Raw genomic sequence first — 21,162 nt, 5'->3', positions numbered from 1 at the left:
AATTTTCTTAGGTTTTAATAAATGGGAAAATTGCTTCGATAGAATTTTTCAACATCATCATCACCCAACCATGATCAAGCACCTAGTTTCATTTTCAGGGCTCTATCTTAGCATTTCATGGTGAGACTGCCATCAAATTTTAACCTGTTGTTGTTGTTGCTGCTTATCCCCTTGGTCTAGAGCCCTTGACCAAGTCCAGAAGATCATTTCGCATCAGAAAGTCATAGTCTCTCCATCACTCATCAGTTGTCTCACAGAGGCACCAATGCAATCCAAAAGATGAGATGGAGAAGCGATGCCTGAGCAATGACAATAGGCATGAGTCTTTTCTTTCACTAAAAGTTTTAACCTTCATCAGATGACGTGGATAGCGCCTCATCCGATACCCCTCTCTCCAAAAATCCACACCACAACCTACGATATGACTTTTAGCCACGAAAGATTAAGCTCTTACCTTTCTGTGTATATACGCTGGCTGTTCAGTCTCTCTTCAGGATCGAACTGACAATCTCCATCTCTCCGAACAGCGGTGCAAGTTGAATTTTTCAACATAGAAACTTCAGGGAGAGATAGGCTTATTAACTCAATTTAGCTTATTGACTATAGTTTAGTTTATTAATCAGTTTATTAACTCAATTAGCTAAACAATAATTACTAGTCATTACTTGACTAACCAGATGACTTATCACTTTGATATTTTTCTTCACTTTTAATTAAGTAAGGAAAATAAAAATCTTATCATAAGGTTATCATTAAATCCTCTGGGATAGTTTCGTTTCTCTTCGATTTATTTACGTATAGATTGAGGTTTTCGGCTGCTGTCAAAAAGTTAGTTTAATTAAAAACTGACGTACCAGAATTGTTGAGTGCTCTTAAGCAGAGTTCTCAATTGTTCCAGTCTCATGAAAATCTTCAAACACGAGTTGAAAGACTTGATATAGTGTGAAATTTAGTTCAAAAGTAGTTTTTAGCAATTTCAGACAGTTTAAGTGTAGTAAAGTTAAAATGGCTGAAAATTTGACCAGTTAAGTAACTGAAATCGATACGTTGCTCCTAAATCGTATTAATCTTTAGAACTGTATACGAAATATAATATAGGCAACTAAGTAACGTTTTAACCGCGGTGTTATTTCCATCATCAAGCAATAATTAGCTAGGAATGAAAAGAATAGAGCATAATAGAATAAATTTCTTAAAAATCATATAATGGATAATACTTGATTAATTACTTTTGTAAGTAGGTACTTTATTTACGTTGCACTAGAGCTGCACATTAGGCTATTAGCGACAGTCTGGGAAACATCCCTGAGGATGATACGAGGACATGCAATTTCGATTCTCTGCAGAGGAGATGCCTTCCCTTCTTTGATTGCCCAATGTCCTGCGCGAATTCGAGAACTTTACGATAAAACAGCTTACCTAGGACCGATATCGTGTACTCTCTGCTCCAACGCAGGCTGATCAAAGTGGTCAGTCACCCGCTTACTGACTGCAGCCAGTGTTGCTTGACCTCGGCGTTCTGCTGGAAACCGTGTCTTTACAAATCAGTCCACTTCGGGGCACATTATATTAGTATTTTGCTATATTCTCACACATAATGCCCAAAAGTTACATTAAAAAATTGAAAAACCAATTAACTCAAAGAAAAACTTAACGTAAGTACACAGCGAATTGCGTCTCCTGAATGATTTTCCATGTTTAAAAAGCTTTCTAATATATCCGCTAGAGTGCTCCGTATATAATGCATCTTTAGATCTCAAAGGTGGTGCGGTTATGGAATGGCATGATTTAGGCAGCCCTTCCATTTTCTTCACAGTTATTTTACATTTTTATAAAATAAATATTTCATTTTAATTATTATACAGTAACTCCAAGATTTTTTTTTAATGTAGTCAAACCAAACCTTTTAAAAAAATTTAGTAGTAAATTTTTACCAACCACTGATATAATACGAAAATGCTTAGTCTATATCGCGTAAGTGATACTATTAATAATATAGAAACTCAAAATAGGTTAATATAAACTGACTTGTGTTGTTAGTTAATTTCATGAATAATTCTATCAACACCTATTATTGTACTAATTTAAGAGTCAAATAATACAACAAGAAAATCACAACTTTATTATAGAAGTCAAAAATACAAATATTTCCACTTGTACATATAGATTACAAAAATACTGGTTCTTTGCATAACACAGGAATCAAAAATGTTGAATATTAAGGTTGATTCTTAATTATGCGGATATGGTATTCTGAAAAGAACAAAAAAGGAAACATGAAAGAATTAATGATTCGAATCCTTCAAAAGTAAGTAAATGTAAATAAAATTTTATTTTTAATTTGAGTGTTAATTTATTTATCAAAATTTAAATTTTTAGACAATCATCATTTTTAGTATAAGTGAACATTGTCAGTCTTCAAATATTCAAATATAAAATCTTCTTCTATATTAACTCCGTGTTTAACTTTACGTTTCATTTTGTTTCACAGCGCAAAAATTGAACGACTTAAAAACCTGAAATTAAGAGTATGTGTAGAAAATTTTCTGGGACAGCGCTGAAAGAAAAAAAAACAACACATGATGATTAGTTAAATGTTAGTTTTAAAAAATAAAAAAATTACGAAAATTTAAAAAAGACCAAAGAGAAATTCTTGCCTTAATTAGTGTTTTAATGTAAAATAATAGTTACGTATCACTAACGAGTAAAATTAAATTTCTTTTAAATTTTTAAGTGTTATTTTTTTTTACATCAAATTTTCTGTTTTTCTCAGTTTATTTTTTTTCAAGCACAAGATCATTTCACAAATCCTGCTAATTATTAATTCCGTTACGATTAGTATATAACAAAATAAATTTTCATGAAATTATAATAATTAAATATATATAATAATTATATATATATATATATATATATATATATATATATATATATATATATATATATATATATATATATATATATATATATATATATATATATATATATATATATATATATATATATATATATATATTGACTAAAAAAGTAATTTTTCCTTTATTCTAAAATATCAACTTCTAAAATCAATGATAAAAAAGAAGCAAACACGAAGATTAGTGAGTAAAGCGAACAGGAAACGGGACCTCTCACTCCTTGTTTTTAAAAATAGTGTATAAATTTATACAATCTAAGTTTAATTGTTATTAGTTGCAATTAAGACATTGTTACGTTGTAGTTTCTCAATTTTGTGTAAATAATTTACATTATATAGCTTAAGGCCAGACGTTAACTTACCTAAGCAGTTTTATAATTTCTTTGTTAACTTAGAACTGAGTGTTCCGGAGTCCATCTTTTGGCATCTTCATATTGGCAACTTTCGTAAGTTTTCCCTGGAAAAGAAAACAAATTATAAAAGTAAATTTAATATTTTATAAACTGCAGATGAATGGAGTATTTTTAATTGTAACAAATATCTTAGTACTTTAAAAATACTGAATTTAAAACATAATCTTTATTTTTGCCTTTTAAAAACTGATATCTTTTGTATGGTTCTAAGAAGAAGAATGAATTAGAACAAACATTAATCTTCAATATAACTAATTAAACGTACAGTGCACCAAATAAATGAACTTCCCTGAATAACTTTTGATCTACTGATCGGATCTTCATGGTCTACGACAAAATCTGAGGATCGAGCTGATGATCTCAAATATGCTAATTAGTGCAGACAACATTTTCAGTTACGGAATCAGACAAAAAACAATATTTTCTCTCAATAAATATTTTTTTTCAACGGATTCGTATTTCTGACTTCCACGGTATAGACGCAATCTGGCTAAAATGGTCAACATAATTTGGTTTGGAGAGCGACCCAAAGCTTAGACCCCTTCAAGTTAAATTTATTTCCCACGTATTTTGCCATATATCAAAATATTTTTTAATGAATTGAAAAATTTTTGCATTAAGCTATAAAATTCATTTATTGAAAGGTAACCCAAGCAAAAAAAGTAAATATTTATTATTTTTGTAATATTTTATTTAATAACAGTCGTAAAAGTTTTGAACTGTAAGGAATACATCTTCTTACGTCATTTTAAAATATGTAATTTTACATGGCAAAATACTAAATTTGATTGAAATCGGTTGAATAGTTCCTGAGAAATCAAATTTTAAAGAAGTCCTATGTTTAAAGTTTTATTTTTCTGGAACTAACTGATTTTGGTCAAATTTGGTATTTCACCATATAAAATTATATTCTTTAAAATGAGGTAAAAAATTGTGCACCTTACAATTCAGAAATTTTTCGACTGTTGTTAAATAAAGTAATAAAAAGTAATAAATATCTGCTGAAAATAATTTATTGTATTTAATTATCTTTGGATAAATGAATTTTATATTTGGGTGAATTTTTTTTTTTTAAATTTAAATTTGCTTAAAAAAAGCAAGATCAACATTAAGGGATCCAAATTTGAAACGATCTCATAACCAAACTTTGAGGACTATATTTCCCAGAATGTGGTCATCCTCTATATTTTGGGAGTCAGAAATCCGAATTCGTCAAAAAAAGGTATGCTTATTCAGAGAAAGTACGCTTTTGTTTCTGATTTCGTAGCTTAGAAAATCTGCTGTCCTAATTATTCAGCATATTTGAGGTCTCTCGAACCATTAAGATTGAATTAGAGAATGTGAGGATCCAATCATTAGATCAAAAGTTATTCACTATGGTCTGTTTTCGTTTTCGGCCCTTCGTTTATGATAGAGCAACAGTAGAAGGCTTGTAAGGAAAAAAAGTTTGCCTCAAAATATAGCATTCTCTATTTAAAAATTTATATTTTAAACTGACGAAAACTAAAATCAGTTAATATTTATAGATGGTTTTCAGTTTAAAAAATTGTTTTTCCAATTTTCGACTCTAACAATCGTTATAAGAATGTATATTTAATCTTTTAAGTGTTGCTTACATAATCTATCACATTCTGTTTCTGATTCTCTTGAATCATCTCTAAATAGCCTGTCTTCAGCTGTGTGTACGGCGTACATAATTTGACCATCAGCATCTTTGCTTAGATTTCTGAAATGTATAATATTATCATAAATTAGTAATCCCCACAACACAAAAATTCCTATGGAATATATTATGGGTACCACAGTGCAAGTTTGAGCACACGCATTCAGTCAAACTGTTAGCATAGGTTATCCACACTGAGTAGAACTGCAAAATTACTACAGCACGAATATCCGCGAATTAAACTGGGAAAATTTTTCTTCTTTTCATTTTCCGTCGGATGAGATTTTTTTTAAAACAAATCTTAGATTTTTCGTATGGCGGATTGCGAATTTGCAATTGGTTTCTCTCTCCAAGTATAGTTTTCTTTAAATGACATTATTTATCGAAACGTTTAAGTTTTAAAAAAGGTTTACCTATCAGGAGGTTTCGTAAATGTTGGAAGAAACTTCTGGAAGAGATAGGGCACATCATCAAGAATATAATTGCATAGAAACCAATGCCAATGTCGCCATACGCCACTAGGGGAGCTTCCCTATTAGGGACTGTTTCGTTATGTGATTCTGAACATGCCACAATATAAGGGAAGCACCCCTAGCCGTGTACGATGACATTTCCGGGAAGGGGTTCCTATGAACAGGGAAGGGCTTTCGTTTTGTTGATGTGTCCAAACTCCCCTAGAAGTTTGTCACATCATTAACGCTACCTCCTGCTATATACAAAGTCTTTAAACTTGTATTTTGTCAAAAATAGACTAAAATGTTATTTAAAAATATCAGTAGCGTTAGGAGGAAAACAAATTTTAGGTTGGAGTTCCTCCCCCCCCCCGAATTTGGCAAGATCAAATATTAGCAATAAAGCAGCAAAAAATTGTTTTACAGTGCTGTCCTTTTTTTTCTCTGGAATCCGCAAGTGTTTCAAAATGATACAGTTTGCGTGAAAATTTTTAAAAAAGATAGATATTTTTTATTTAAATTTTAACAACAATTAGCACTTTTCGGATGTTTCATAATTGATAAGCTATTTCGGAGAATCGGTTAATAACAAAATGACATTTTTATGAGTATTCCACCAATGTGGATGAAACTCATAAAACTACAACCCGATAAACGAAGCTAATTAAGATTTGTGAGTCTCGCTAACTCCTTCGAAACTTTCATTACCAATTTTATCATCAGACAAATCAAAACTCTCAAGATTTGTTAGGTATGGAGAACTGGCTAAATTCTGTACACCTTTATCACCAATTTCGTTATAGTGCAAATAATAATTGAGGATGAGCGAATCAACGCATTTAATACTTAAAGAGCAACTGTGAATAAACTAGATGTTGAGGGCAGAAGAGATGGATCCAGTTTGGGAAATCAAAGATAAAACTTTATCCCAAACTCGCCGAAATGGCTTTTTAATGTTTGTCATTCCCTACAAGTAGCATTACACGCTAAATTCTGGTTTCTAAGTCAGAAAAATGCATTTGAGGGAGCATTTACATTTTCAACAATTTGTTCCAAATAATGTTAACTTGAATATAAATATCATCATAGCATAAAAGTAAACGAAATAATATTTTCAACTTTTTTATGTGTTTTTATTTTCTTGTAAGCCGTTCTTCAATTTCGGTCCTTTTTCTGAGTCACAAATTTGCGATCCTAGCAGAGAGGGAAAAATTTTTAACTTTCAAAATAAATTGAATCTAATGAATTTGCAATTAGAGTTAAGTTTGAATTTTTTTTTTTTAAATATGGTTATTTTTGATATTGATATTTTCAAATTAAATGTTTTACACCACCTAGAGATATAAAAAATAGCTAAGCTATTATAAAAAGTCGCCAAATAATATTGCTGCCCAATATCAAATTAAAACCAATGTATTTATATTTTAGAAAATTAGAGATAAAAATGTTTAATAGAAAATTAAAAAAGAATAAACCTTTCTCTTGCTTCCTTTTTCGATCGTTTACGCCAATTCTTTTCTGAAACACTATAAACTATCCTGTCACCATGTGGGGACCTAGTTTCAATACCTGCGGATAAAAATAATTTTTAGCGATTATCCTACATTAAAATACTCAAAAACGCTTTATTTTTCATGTAATTTTGTAATAATGATGAAACGAGTCAGTATTTTATGGTTTTGAAGCATTTTGCACTTAAATTGCTTATATAAGCAATACCATCAAAGAATAAAATTGTTTTTTATGTGACATTAAGTGGAAAACCATTAAAATGTAATGGATTGCTTTTGTTTGGCCATCAAACAAAACCATTGACCCATGTTGGTTCTTGGTGGATTTTTTGTTGGACCATTGAAAAACATTAAACTATGTTGGTTTTGTCTATGTCGGCCCAACATAAATTAGTTCCAATTCCCAACAAGAGGTAATGGTCAGACTTAATGGTACCATCAGGAATTAAGATGGTTTTTGATGGAATATAAGTTGAGACCAACAACATTTGTTGGTTATTTTTATTTATTAATTTTTTTGTTGGGCTATCAATATCTACCATCAAATCATGCTGGTTCTTGATTGATTTTTTTGTTGAGCCACCGGAAAATGACCAGTTTTGTTCATGTTGGTCCAACAAAACTTTTTTTCCAATTCTTAATATGAGGTGATGATCAGTCTTGTTGGCACCATCATAAAATATGATGGTTTTTGATGGAAGTTCATGATGCTTACCATCTTATTCATGTTGGTCCATCAAAGATAAACAATCGTAAATTTTGTCTTGGGTAATCAGTATCATTTTTAAAACCTCCCATTTTCCCAACAGGCTAACAGCATTTTCACACTAGCTTCGTAAAGAGCGATTAAATTTAAAATTGGCCGGATCACGCTATTGGTCGAAAATGACATCATTATGTGTGGGAAGGGTGATTCTATGTATTGACTAGCGTTTACTTAATTTAGGCTTCAGATTTCGTTTTCACGTGACCCCTGGATTCCTGTAAATTTTTATGTTGTCTAAAATAGCCTGGTCGGTAGGGTGCTGGACAAACGCTCGTAAGAACGGAAGTTCAAAACCAGCTGGCCGAAGACTTCTCGTGTAGTAAATGGTGACTGCACGTTAAATCGGCCTGGTCACAAAGTCCTCCATGCTCCAGATTTAATCACTCGTAATATCAGACAGTATTTCGTATTAGATCCTATGCTAAAATTTTTGCTATGCTTTAACAATAGCTAAACAGTGGAACATGAGAACTAAAAGCAAAGGTAAAAAAATCGCAGAAAAGGATTAACACGAAGGGATCACAAATTCCACGTTTTTTTTTCTTAATTATTGCAACTACAATAACTACTTGCAATAATTAAACACTTTCCGGGCAATTTACTGGTACATTTTAAGGGGTGACCGTAAAAGTAGCGCTTCGCCCCTTGTTTTTTCCAGTTGGCGTCCCCAAAATACAATACGAGAATGCCTACACTAAAAATTAAATTTTTCCAAAAAATATTCTAGGACACAGCTAACTGAGAAATAAGCTTAATTAAGCATCAAATGACGTGACTAGTATTTAGTTGCTGGTTAAATTTAAAAAATATGTTTGAAATGTAAAAATACGGTTATGATACGGTTACGGTTTATATCCAATGCCCTTGTTCAAACCAGATTTTCTAGCGTGAAATTTCAATAAAAAAGGCAGTTTGCCATACTTTTATTTATGACCTTGCTCAAAATGAAATGAGTTTGTTTCTTAAATGAGATGTGAAATTTTATAGCATATATTTTCAGCACTGACTTCCATTTTATTCATCAGTTTTTCCTTAGTTTGCACAAAAACCCGATGAAGGTGCCAATTTTTACATTAATTATGTCTATTATTTAATGTTAGCATATAAATTATATGTAATTATTAAATTATAGAAATTCTAGGTATATGCAATTATTAAATATAGATTACAGTTTAGATATATTATATATAGTTATAATAGCATAGATAAATTATAGAAATTATAGATATATGTAATTATTAAATATAGATTATAGTTTAGACTTATTATATATGCATAATTATTATAGCATGGATAAGAGGCTGGGATAGCCTGATCGGTAGGGCACTGGGCCCATGTCCGAGGGTTCGTGGGCTCGAACCCCGCCGGCCGAAGACTCCCCGTGTAGTAAAGTGACTGATGCACGTTAAATCTGTCGAGTCGCAAAAGTCCTCCACGTTCCCATGACAAATCAATACCTCTGGGGGTACCGGATTGGAGATCTATCGTTCTCTGATTCAGGTCAAAATTACGATCTGTGGATGAATGGATGTATGAATGGATGGCCCTGTAAGCGGGTGTGACGTATGGTGTGGCAAAAGTCGAATTCTTGGCCATAGATGGCGCCACTGGAAATCAAGAACAATCGCACCCACTCTGCCTAAACAGGCATACGTCAACAACAACAGCATAGATATTTATTATAGATATATATTAGCATGTAGTTATTAAATTATGGATATTTAATATCTATAATTTAATATTTTTCACATTAATTATATATATATTTATTATGTCTCCCTAAGTATTATTTTATATTATAAAAATTTTCTTGCAACTGAAACTTTGCAACATTGAGCTGTTAAACTTCGAATATTAAGAAACATAAAAAATTAAATTTTTGAAATTTAAATTCGAAAATGGATTTTCTTTTCTTAAAAAAATGTCCAAAAATATTTTTTCATTATATTCTTGTTCAATTTTTGTCTGTTAATTAATTGAAAAATCTCACAAAAGCAAAACATGCATAAAATTGGTTCTCGTACTCCAAATTCCTCTTAATTTCTGTTTGTTAAATTTTTAATAGTTCTAGGGAATGAAATAATACAAACAAAAAAGCATTTTTTCTTCTAGAAGTTATAAGAAGTGTTTAAATTCCCATTAGAGCGGAACGAAAAAATAATGAACCAAAAAATGCTTTTAAAAAGCTTTGTAAATATATTAAATGAAAATTATTCCTTTAAATATTTGTTTCAGTTCTGAAATTTTTTTTTCTCCATTGAATGCATTTTATTAAGTACTTCATTACGGCTAGAACTAAAATGATAAAGGTACATACCTGTTAAATGATATCCGGGAAAATAAAATGCTGGAGAATCGTAATTGCTTTCTATTTTCTCTGCCTAAAAGAAATTGAGTGCATTTTTTTTTATTGAAATAACTTTTTGGAAATGAAATATAATGGGTAATAAATACTTACCCTTCCATTAGGATATGGAATATAACTGTAACCAGCTCTCGTGCTATTCATCGTCCCTGTGTTTTTCTGACTGGTGTTTTGGATGCAGTGTTCGCTGTAGTTGAGAACATGACTGCTGGCGTAATATGCTATCTCTTGAGAATTGTCGTAAGTTGCTGGCAGTGGTATGTTCTCAGTTTTTTGTGGTTCAGTTCCATCTAAGCCTAAAATTAGGAAATGCATATCAAACATGTAAAACTACTAATTTTCTTCGTTGTATATATATTTTTTTTCTAGATGAAAAAAAATCAAAAAATCCTGCAAACATTTAAATTTGCATGCGCACTATGAATTTAATGGTGTTTAAAGACTTTCGTCATCTTTCGATCTCAAGTTTTAAAGTTTCTAAATGAATTACTTTAAATACAATTTCTATTCTAATATAATATGCATTGTACTGGAGAATAAATTATACACTGAGAAAAAAAATATGGTCAAAACTACAAGAATTTGGTAACATTTACCATGTTTCTGGCTCCATGGAAATAACAAAAAGCACGGTAATTTTTACCGGAGCACTTTGGTAACGATTTGGTAAACTTTAGAACAAAATAAGGCGTTATAATAGTTTATTTGGTAAATGTGGTGCAATTTGGCAGTCTTATCATGTTTCTTTAGAGCAAGGCATAAAAATCATTCATTCGATTAACTGAATTTTTCTTTTGTATGTGATAAATGAGCGATAATAAAAACTATAATTTTAAAAACCAGAATTATCAGCAAATAATTACCATTAGAGCAAAAAATTACCAAATAAAGGGTTTAAATACTATATATTTTTTTATTACCAAAATTATGTCTTTCTACCAGAGATATCATTACCATGCAGTACGCAAATTTTACCAGATTTGTTTTTCTCCGTGTACTGTTACACACAGTGTATTTTTAGGAACTGCAGCGAATCTTAATTTTACTGTAGCTTCTAAAAACAGGTTAATTACGTTCATTCTCCGACACATGCGCATAATTTAACAAGTTTGAAATTTTATGGTGATAAAAAAAGCACATGGGCACACTCCATGCTCTTTACGAGGCTAAGAAGTATTATGTGCATTCCATATTGTAAAGTTATGAAATGTGCCCCGCATTTTTCACGCTGGGTTACAAAGTACATTTTTCAAATATTTCATGGATAAAATTTCGTGCAGATAAAATACAATGTAAGAAATATCTTGAATATAATGAATAAAGTATTGGAAAATATCATGGGGAAAAACTTTAGCAAATTAGTATTTTGTACACGTTTGATTATAACAAAGCTAGATAATGTTTCCATGAACCTTTTCAAATGAATACAGCCATAGGCAGATGATGAAAAAAAATTCCTTCTACTCAGTATAGAAATATGATATATATCATAGAAACTTATACCAATAGTCATTACGCCTTTAACGCTTGAATGTATTACAGTATTGAGCATAAGGATTAAATTAATTCGATTCATAAATTCCTATTACTGCGTTGTGTTAATGTTTATGTTTCAATATTCGATGATAAAGTCATTTCTATGAATATGTTTAAATTTTTTAAGAGGAATTTGAGAAGATGGTTGTCAATTTTAAGCACCAAATACTACAAAAGGGAACTTTCTAAAAAATATTCAAAAGAATCAAACTTTTAAAAATAAAAATAATTTTCTGCTAAACTCTGTTTTCTTAAACATCTTTTGCTGCGGTTATTCAGGAGAAATATAAAGATTAATTAATTAAATGATTTAATTAAATTTAAGATCAAATTATGTGATTTATTGGCTACAATTTATTTATTAGCAAATTTCTTAATATAAGTTATAATCATACATTTTAAAATAAGTTATGTTGTAAAAAAATAAGTTATAGTCATAAAGAAAAAATAATTTCTACCTGTTGAAACTGATGGGTGACGATCTGAATGCCTCCGAGTAGTTATGATGCAGACAGCGAACAAGATAACTATTAGAACTATAGCTGAACTAATCACTGGAACTGTGATAGTTAAATGTCGATAGAATGCACTGTGTGCATCTGCAGCTTGTGATGGATGAGGAGGACTTTCTGAAATATATTTAAAGATTACTTAAGCTGGGAAATACTTAAAATTGATATTTTTCATTAAAGTTCAAACCTTAAATTGTCAAATTTATTTGACAACGTTTCATTCCAATCTTCAAAATTTTTAATCTCCATTAAAGTTGCTTTCTCTCCTCTCCCATTCTGGTTTCGGATTTTCTCAATGTCAACGGATTCATTGATCTGGTCTGACCCTGTCAGGCCAGATGGGAATTAGCAACAACAACAACAAAGTTGCTTTCTACGACAGACAAACATTAATACTTTGCTAAACATTTGAAATAAGATGAATGTTTTTAAGTTTTTTGGAAATTTTATAAGACCACTTTTAGTTCAGTTTTTATACACATTTGATACTTTTACTTAGTTCAGAAATGCACTATTGAATAAGTTACTCGGGTATGTATATATTGCAAATATTTATTATCCCAAGAAAACGCTGGTGAAGCAGTATTTGTCTGTAAGTTTTGTTTTATCACGTTTTTACTCGGCCGAAAGCAACAAAAAATAATAATAATAATAATAATTATCTGATGCAATTGGAAGTTTGCCAAGTTTTGATTGGGAGTCTTTGTGTTGCTTGTGCGACGCATATACGATGACAGCTGAATTTCCATAGAAAAAAATATGGCATAACACTTCACTGCCGGTTGGAAAGTATCACTGTGCGTTGTCCCTTGTCCAGGGGCGGATCCAGAAATTTTTTCTGGGGGGGAGAGTCATAGACTCAGATTCCCCCCCCCCACACACACAATTAATTCTTTTTATAAAAAAAATTTTTTTAATATTTTTTTTGAGAAAAAAACCGGGGTTTTTAATGCTAGTCTTTATATTTATTTTTTTATAATGAACAATAGAAAAATACATAAATAATTCAAGTATTCAAAATCTTGAAATAATAAATGTGATTTCGTTTTTTGGAATCTTTGGTAAATCTGTCAATGATTTTTTCAACATCCATATCAATTTTTTTGATGAATGTTTAATAATGCGAGTCCATTTAATTGTTCTTGATTTTGAGTTGCTCTAAGTCAAGTTTTGAGACGTCGAAGAGTTGAAAAGAAACGTTCTGCTGTTGCTGCACTAACTGGCAGAGTTATTAAAATTGTCAACAACATATTGATTGATGGGTACAAATCGATGTCCCAGGCATTATTATTAATGGTCGATCTTGGAAAGACCGTTGGACACTTTAAGACCTGCTTCTGTTTCACGCTGCCATTTTGCCACCCAAAGACGAAATTCTGTTTCGACTCTGGCATGGTGCCAGATTTTAGTTAGCAAGTTTCGCAAGTTTTTCATCTTCACCTTTATACAATCTTTGGTTAAACTTGTTGAAGCGCGCTTGGAGAGCTCAGCGAGCTTCAGCATTATTAATGTTTACAATGAAACTATGACGAATTTCGTTTTAATCTTTTAGATTATGATTCTTGAAACAGTGAAGAACATAATTAGATGAGAAAAAAAAAAGATTTTTCCGACCTATCTAGGTGTATATGCTCCCTTAAATAATTTTTAAAATATTTTATTTCTTTTGTAAACTGTTAAAAAAATTATTTTTTTATTTTTATTTTCAATTTGGGGGGGGCATGACACTTATGCCCCTCCCCCCCAGCTGGATCCGCCTCTGCACTTGTTTAAAAAATATCATAACTAATATTCAACTTTTTTCATTTGCCACAGATAATACCAAATAGTAAACGGATGGTAAATGAAATAATTTTACTCATTAAAAAAATTAAAATTTGAACTTGAAACTTGTGTATTAGGTTATGTTTTAGTTCCTTGTATTTATTTATGAAAGCAAAAATCTGTTGATTTTTTTCATTTTTTTTTCCAAAAAATTGGTAAGATAAAAATTGGATGATTGTTTGGTCATGAATGGTACCTGGCTCATTTTGTCCGCTTAAATGCAAACATAGTCATTGTTCGTAAATTTTGGTATCCAGTACCTATACGTTTCAGATTCCGCAGACTCAATAAAAACTGAGTTAATGTTCAATTATTTTAATATTTAATAGCAAGCATCATTTCCATATTTTATCAATTTAAATACAAACTAGGTGAAAGTTAGCTAATTTTCGCATTGAAAATCAATACGGTTTTTTTCCTTCTTAGAAAAAAAAAATGATTGCTCAGTTTTTTTCTCTTTTTGCAACAAAAAAAAATATTTAAAAAAAAATTGAGATCTTAACATTTTATTTTTAAGCGGCTTGGGTTTTTTCAACTTTAATAATAACAGCTAAAAAGTTTTAATGAATTAAAAATGTATTTTATACAATTTTTCAGCTGTGACATCTACTGCTTAATCCGCTGAAGCATGATTTGATTTAATTTATGCTTAATAAGGAAAAATTAAAGATAACATAACTGTGGAAAAGTAACAAATCGATAAGGATTAATTTTGAAATTAAATTATAGATGAAGACGTATCGAAACGTAACGTCTCGTGTAATTTACGTTATTATTTTTTTATCAGTTATAGTTCATATTATTTAAAAACTATTCTCCCAGAAAACTTGGTAACAATCTGAACCATAATGTTGGTAATTTCAACCATTATTAATGTTTTTAACCAACACACGTATTTAATGCTTTAAATTATATCAGATTGGACTATGATAATAGTTGAAACAAAGTGCAGCGTAATCAGTTTTAAAAAAGATTCAACTGCAGGATAATAAGGTCCAAATAATCAATTAATTGATGTTTTAAATATGCACAGTGTTATCGTTTTCAATGTTTTTAACAATGTATAATTCGAATAAAAGCTTACCTCCGGATAATGTCAAAGTAGCAAAAACATATTCTGAATCAGTAACCCCTGCATCATTCCGTGCAGTGATGAACAATGTGTACCACGTACCAGGAATTAAGTCAGTGATGGTTACATTCAGTTGCTCCGGTACAATGTTATTACTGACAAGAGTCCATTCTGTTTGGCCACTTGAACGGTACTGGACAACGAAAAATTTAATTGCACAACCCCCATTATGCCAGCTGCTGAGATTAACAAATGCACAAGTGGAATTCACCGAGAGTAATCTATCTTTTTCTGGAGCTATTGGTGCTATAAAGAAACAATACATTGGGTCGTTTTTTTTTCAATAATATTTTAAATATTACTAAATATTATATATTCATAGTTAATTTTCTCAAATGGCTATAGAAGTTTAAAAATAAAAGCTACGATTAAAAGTTTGAAGAAAAAGTATATTTACTAAAATGTAATTTAAAAATATTGTTTTGTTACAAGAAATCGATAGAAAAAAAAGCTAATACAAACATTTGTTTGCGTTTAGAATGAAAGTATAGAAATTGTTGCTTTAACGAATTTTTCAAGTAACTGAATAGCCCTTAAAAAAATAATGGCTGTTTGCTATATTTGATATTTCATATGTTTAGTTGGTTTTCTTTTTATTAAATTTAAGTTTTTCACATTTTACTACAACTTAAATTAACAAAATAAAATTGTTGCGTAAATTATAAATCTTTTTAAAAAATATGTGTAGCATTTTGTGCAACATTAGCACTCTGTAGTTAGTAATTTAAAAGGATTGTGTTTCCTTGAAAGGTAGGCTAGAGTCCCTGAAATTAAAGAGTGACTATCATGAGTCGTATCAGTTAACAATTAGAATGCCAGTTGTTCCATCACTCATCGTTGCCATCACTCTTCCAACATACATCGTTGTCATCACTCTCCCAATATACATCATTGTCATCCCTTTTCCAACATACATCGTTGCCATCACTCTTCCAATATACATCGTTGTCATCATTCTTACAATATAAGCACTTTAGAATAGGCAACATTATTTTACCACTAGACGGATCGGCCATGACCAGATTTCGTAGTGGCCATCTTAAGTGTTTAAGGTTTCAAAATGGAGATAAGACTTTCCAACCTTGTTCCTGCTCACAACCTGGTAGTCCTGATCACTTTCTTGTTTGCCTTGGCGCTTCTTTTAAGCAGCTGCTGGTTGATCGGAACTTTCTGCAGATATATGGGGAACTGACGCGACGGGGTCTTCTGGAGCTAGTCTAGGCTTTCCTTCTCCAGGGGGATGTGTAACAACAACCAGTAGACGGCAGTGAAATTGTGTTTAGTATCAAATGGCTATTACTTTCCTCACTTTCTCTTATTGCTTACACTATAATCAATTCAAAATTACGCAAAGTATAAAATTTAAAGAAAACAATTACCAATTCCATCAGTTTTAGCTGACAGCATTTCACTGTTGTTGCTTCTACCTGCACTGTTGAAAGTAATTAAATAAAAGGAATACGAAGTGCCACATTGTAAATCTCTCTGAGTGTAAAAGTTTCTTTCGCCGGGTAAACGGACTTCTTGCCACTCTTGACCATCTTTTCTGTAGTGAAGTATGTAACCTGTTTGCAAACGAGAAAGCAAGATTAGACATGAGTATTTTTGCTAAGGTATTTTTGCAAGGATAGGGATCGAATTTAAATAATTTGCATTTCTCGAAATATAAATCGGATATTTATAGCTTACATACTACTAATGAACTTACATACTAATGAAAAGAGAAAGGCCCCACCGCTTTTCCTGTAGTCGAGTAGTTGGGTACACCAATAGGCGAGTGTTTCGTTTAACCGTTAGTTGTGAATAAGATGAGAGTAAGATTGACAGTGGCGATATAAAGAGCTCCTGATTTCACATTGTGTGACTTTTTCTTGTGGGACTCTTTAAAGGAGGCTGTTTAAGTCTCACACATAACAACAAATCTAGTCTGGGGAACCGACTCACTGCCACGGTGCATTTTGGAGCATTTTTTTTGTGAGAAATGTTAAGAAGGCTGTTAACGTCCCACATACAACAACAAATCTATTCCTCCTGAGGAACCGAATTACTGTCGCTATGCACTTTGGAGTCCAAGACATGTTCTTTTTCTTGTGGCATACTTATAAAAAGGCTATTGACATCTCTCATATAACAGCAAATTTAATCGACCTGGGAAACCGAGTCACTGCCGCCGTGCACTTTGGAGCCTAAGACATACTTTTTCTTGTGGGACACTTTTAAGGAGACTGTTTACGTTCCACATACAACAAGAAATACAGTTGACTTTTGGAACCGAGTCACTGCTGTGGTGCACTTTAGAGTCTAGAACCTGCTCTTTTGTGTGTGGGAAAAGTTTGGCTACAGTGCAGCAAGAGGAGACTGTTTAAACATTTACAACGTATGTTAAAAAAGGTAAATCGTGGAGCCTTCGTCTTTTCATTAGTGTGTATAGATTGTTTATGTCTAGTTTATTCTTCATTAAATATAAATTAACTAAACAGGATGTAACTTTTTGAATGACAGTGTATTTCAAACTTACCTGTTACTGGTGAGGTTGGGGTTGTTCTGGATTCCCATGATATTTTAATAGTTTTTGCAGTTGAAAAATACGTTTTTATCAGCGGAGTATCGGGCTTATCTGTAAAAAATAATTTATATAAACTATTTTTAATATTTATAAAGAAATAGAAAAATAATGAAGCAATATACTGAGTTACAAATATTTGCTTTGAAGTAAAATTCGAATAATTTTTTTAAAGCAGTATCGAGAATTTTCCATTCTTATTGTTTATACCGAAAACTTTATATCGAAATTTTTAAAGATTTCATATCAAATTAATAGCTAGATTCAGAATATAAATTGGTCTATTTATACCTTCTACTTATGGAAAAATCTTACCACTTATTGAAACATTGATTGAAAAAACTTCCATAATATTAAATCTTCAAGCAACAATATCATGTAAACTTTCTGCAAGCGTAATAGTTTATTAAGTTAAATCATGTTTCTGTTCAAATTGAATAATTTCTCAGCACGTTTTTAAAGTTGCATTGTAACCTATCACTTAAATTAATTTTCAATTACAATATTTATTGTTTTTTACGAGATCTACTGGTTCGGTTCGATCAAATAGTTTCAACTGTATGGAAAATATTAAGTAAGTTTGAAACCTTACATAGGGAAAGTTTTATTTTAATCGGAAATCATACATCAAGGATGTTTATAGTTTTTAGTAGTTGAAGATAACAGAAAAAAACACCAGCTTATTCTAAACATGCATTTATTTGTATTGGGTTACTTTTTAACTCACACAATCCCTTATTAAAGAATAAGAATATTAAAATAAGTTTTTTACTTACCGAATTCTAAGGTTCTTACAATGACGGGTTCAGAAGGTGGCCCAGCACCCTTACTGTTAAAGCCTTGGACGATTACACTGTAATCAGTCATTGCAGAAAGTCCTGAAATAGCTACATGTGAATGTATCAAATGAGATGCATTGATTGCTTTGAAATTGTAAGGTTCTGCTTTAATATAAGGTTTAAAACCAACGTAATAGCCATCGACACTATCATAATCATCATCACTTGGAACCTGAAATCAAATAAAAAAAAGAAATTGGAGTTATATTTAAGGAGGCAGGTATTAATGCAATTGCTATTAGGTTGCTAATTGGTTTCTAACCATATGGAAGTCCCTGTTAATGAGAGAGTCCCTGCCATGGTAAAGCGCAGGTCAAACTATCTCTAAAACCGAGAACAAGGAAAACCCTGAAAGCATCAGCGAACTCACCATGAAACTGCTTTTAGGACTTGAGTACCATCTGAAGAAGAAATGTTCTACTGTATTCCTCTGTATGTATTGAGCACAATGAAGCAGTCTCAGATTCCGGACATGACTATCTGCATACACAAATTCACCACATTGCTTTTTCTTCGCATGGAATCTAGTCATTATGTTAAAGCATCGATCATCAAGGACGGCGATTACTTGAGGTCAGCAGTCTCGTGGACTTTTCGACTGATATCGATGGTCGCAATTAGGAAGTTAGACGCCGTCCGAACAGTCCGAAACGAGAAAAGAATAGATAAAATAACGTTTTCGCTATGAATAAATTAGCAGTTTTAAGTTGCACAATAATTGGAACTAACGTAAAATTAGTTGTCTCCTGTGTGGTAAACAATGTAAGAAAAATTACTTAACCTAAGTGCCCTTTTAAATTTTATTGGCTTTAATCAAACATTTGTAAACATGAATTTACATCTCTCTCCAACGGCCTCTTAGTTTCAGAATAATAATCTAATCACATATTAAAGATTTAATATATAGATTTTATTCTAACATGCAAAGGTTAAAAAAATCTGAAATTATTCTTTAACAAAAAGTATAAGCTAGTCATATTTATTAATGTCAGTAAATAAAAGATGAACATACTTGCCATGTGACATTAATTGACCTTGATGACAACGCTAAGGCTTTTACATTATGAGGTGCTTTCCTTGGTGCTGTTTAATAGAAATAGAAGTTCACTATAATAATTTGATAAAATCAAATAGCTCTTAAAAAGAATATTTCAAAATATTATTTGAAGCTCTGTGCTTTGTTTGTTAAGCCTAACTATTGAATAATTTGTTTTTAAATGTAATTAAATCAAATGTTCTTTGTTTAATACATTTATAGTTAATGTTATAACAGCCCTCGGTGTTATTCTGTTTTTTTATTATTAATATAAATTGTTATTTTTGAACACGATATATTCCAGTACGAGATTAGCATTTTTAAATTTTAGTTTAATCTCATCCAATAGCTATAAATATTTGGTAATTACGGTTAAAAATACGTCACTCAGTGTGTCGGTACTGTTTACCATAAAATGCATATTACGAACATTTTAAGCAACAAAAAAAATCTGAAATACCGCAATTTTTGCAGAAATAATTACCGTAAAGTCACTGAATAACTGTAGTTAAAAAAATTTTATTGTAAAAATTATGGCAAAATATTTTACGGTAAAATGGATTTTGCAGCTGATATACGAAAGTGCCTTTACTTTATACCGTAATTTGATCTGGAATTTTTTACAGTAGTGTTTGCATTTCTAATAGGAGCTAATGGTGAAATTGCGATGAAATATAAAAAAAGGAACTGAGTAATTTTAATATTAGTAATTTAATTTTCTATAATTGTATGTGTAATGTAATGAAATAAGTTTGTATACCTACGTTCTTCCATTGTTGTTACAGCTACTTCCGCTCCAAACTGACTTTCTCCAAGTGAATTCTCGCATTTTACTCGAAAGAAATAACGATTTTTTGGTTTCAGCCCTCGAACAACTAAACTTGTTTCTTGCCCAGGTACTGTAACAGGTCCTCCTATCAAGTGATCTGAGGAAACAGAATATAGAGAAAAGGTTCCTAATAAGAAACAATCATTTTAAAAGTAAAAATAGTTACATAATATTTATTATGATGTTCATTAATGTCACGTGATTAAATATTTGGTGCATCACTTCAAAAAACAAAAAGTGAGGTAATGAAAATGTTAACGATTTTGAATACCAAGAAAAGGTGTTTTTGTATAAGATAGTACAAAAACATATTAAATATGTGACACTGATTGTTGTAATCTTAGACCATGATCATTTATAAACAAAGGCAAAAAAGAATGTATAAAGCATTCGAAGTATTCACTCAGATTTGAGTAAATATAATACATTTTAGTGACGAACTTAAAAGCATTCATAATTATTTGTTTTTGTTGTTACCTCATTAGTAAACCACAATCTAAACCTAATTTACATCTTATAAAGTCATCCTCATATACTCAGCAATACTTTTAGTTTAGATTGGATGAAATTATGTAAAAAACTTTACCTGTACACCTCAAAAATAGCCTCTCTAAGCTGGTTGTTCAAAAGTAGATTTCCATCAACCTCAAACAACTTCATATTTCTTAATTATACACCTTGGGAGGTTTATCTTTTAAGGTTGATATTGGAATCAACTTCAAAATAACCTCAGATGAACCTCAATTAACTCAATTAACAACTTAAATGTTTATAAATGAGGTCCAAAATTTCGTGGTCAGAGCGGCT

General features: G+C 31.0%; 1 protein-coding gene across 1 annotated transcript in view; it reads right to left on the bottom strand.

The window, feature by feature from the left end:
- Positions 1-2,099: 2,099 nt before the first annotated feature.
- Positions 2,100-21,162, bottom strand: part of LOC107454452 (cell adhesion molecule Dscam1) — a 106,251-nt gene continuing 87,188 nt past the window's right edge. The window contains exons 15-27 of the mRNA XM_071184207.2: positions 20,291-20,452; positions 19,503-19,573; positions 18,428-18,662; positions 17,607-17,705; positions 16,468-16,653; positions 15,041-15,334; positions 12,079-12,249; positions 10,178-10,380; positions 10,037-10,100; positions 6,918-7,011; positions 4,944-5,053; positions 3,277-3,371; positions 2,100-2,253 (exon numbers count right to left, since the gene is read on the bottom strand). Of these exons, the coding sequence (XP_071040308.2) occupies positions 3,301-3,371; positions 4,944-5,053; positions 6,918-7,011; positions 10,037-10,100; positions 10,178-10,380; positions 12,079-12,249; positions 15,041-15,334; positions 16,468-16,653; positions 17,607-17,705; positions 18,428-18,662; positions 19,503-19,573; positions 20,291-20,452 (1,760 nt within the window). The 3' untranslated portion in view covers positions 2,100-2,253; positions 3,277-3,300. The remainder of the gene's footprint in view (positions 2,254-3,276; positions 3,372-4,943; positions 5,054-6,917; positions 7,012-10,036; positions 10,101-10,177; positions 10,381-12,078; positions 12,250-15,040; positions 15,335-16,467; positions 16,654-17,606; positions 17,706-18,427; positions 18,663-19,502; positions 19,574-20,290; positions 20,453-21,162) is intronic.

This window comes from Parasteatoda tepidariorum, chromosome 10 (assembly GCF_982258835.1).
Source record: "Parasteatoda tepidariorum strain Cologne lab strain chromosome 10, Ptep-v5.0, whole genome shotgun sequence".
NCBI lineage: Eukaryota > Metazoa > Arthropoda > Arachnida > Araneae > Theridiidae > Parasteatoda > Parasteatoda tepidariorum.
Note: the sequence above shows the minus strand (reverse complement) of the source record. Positions and strands in the feature narration are given on the sequence as shown.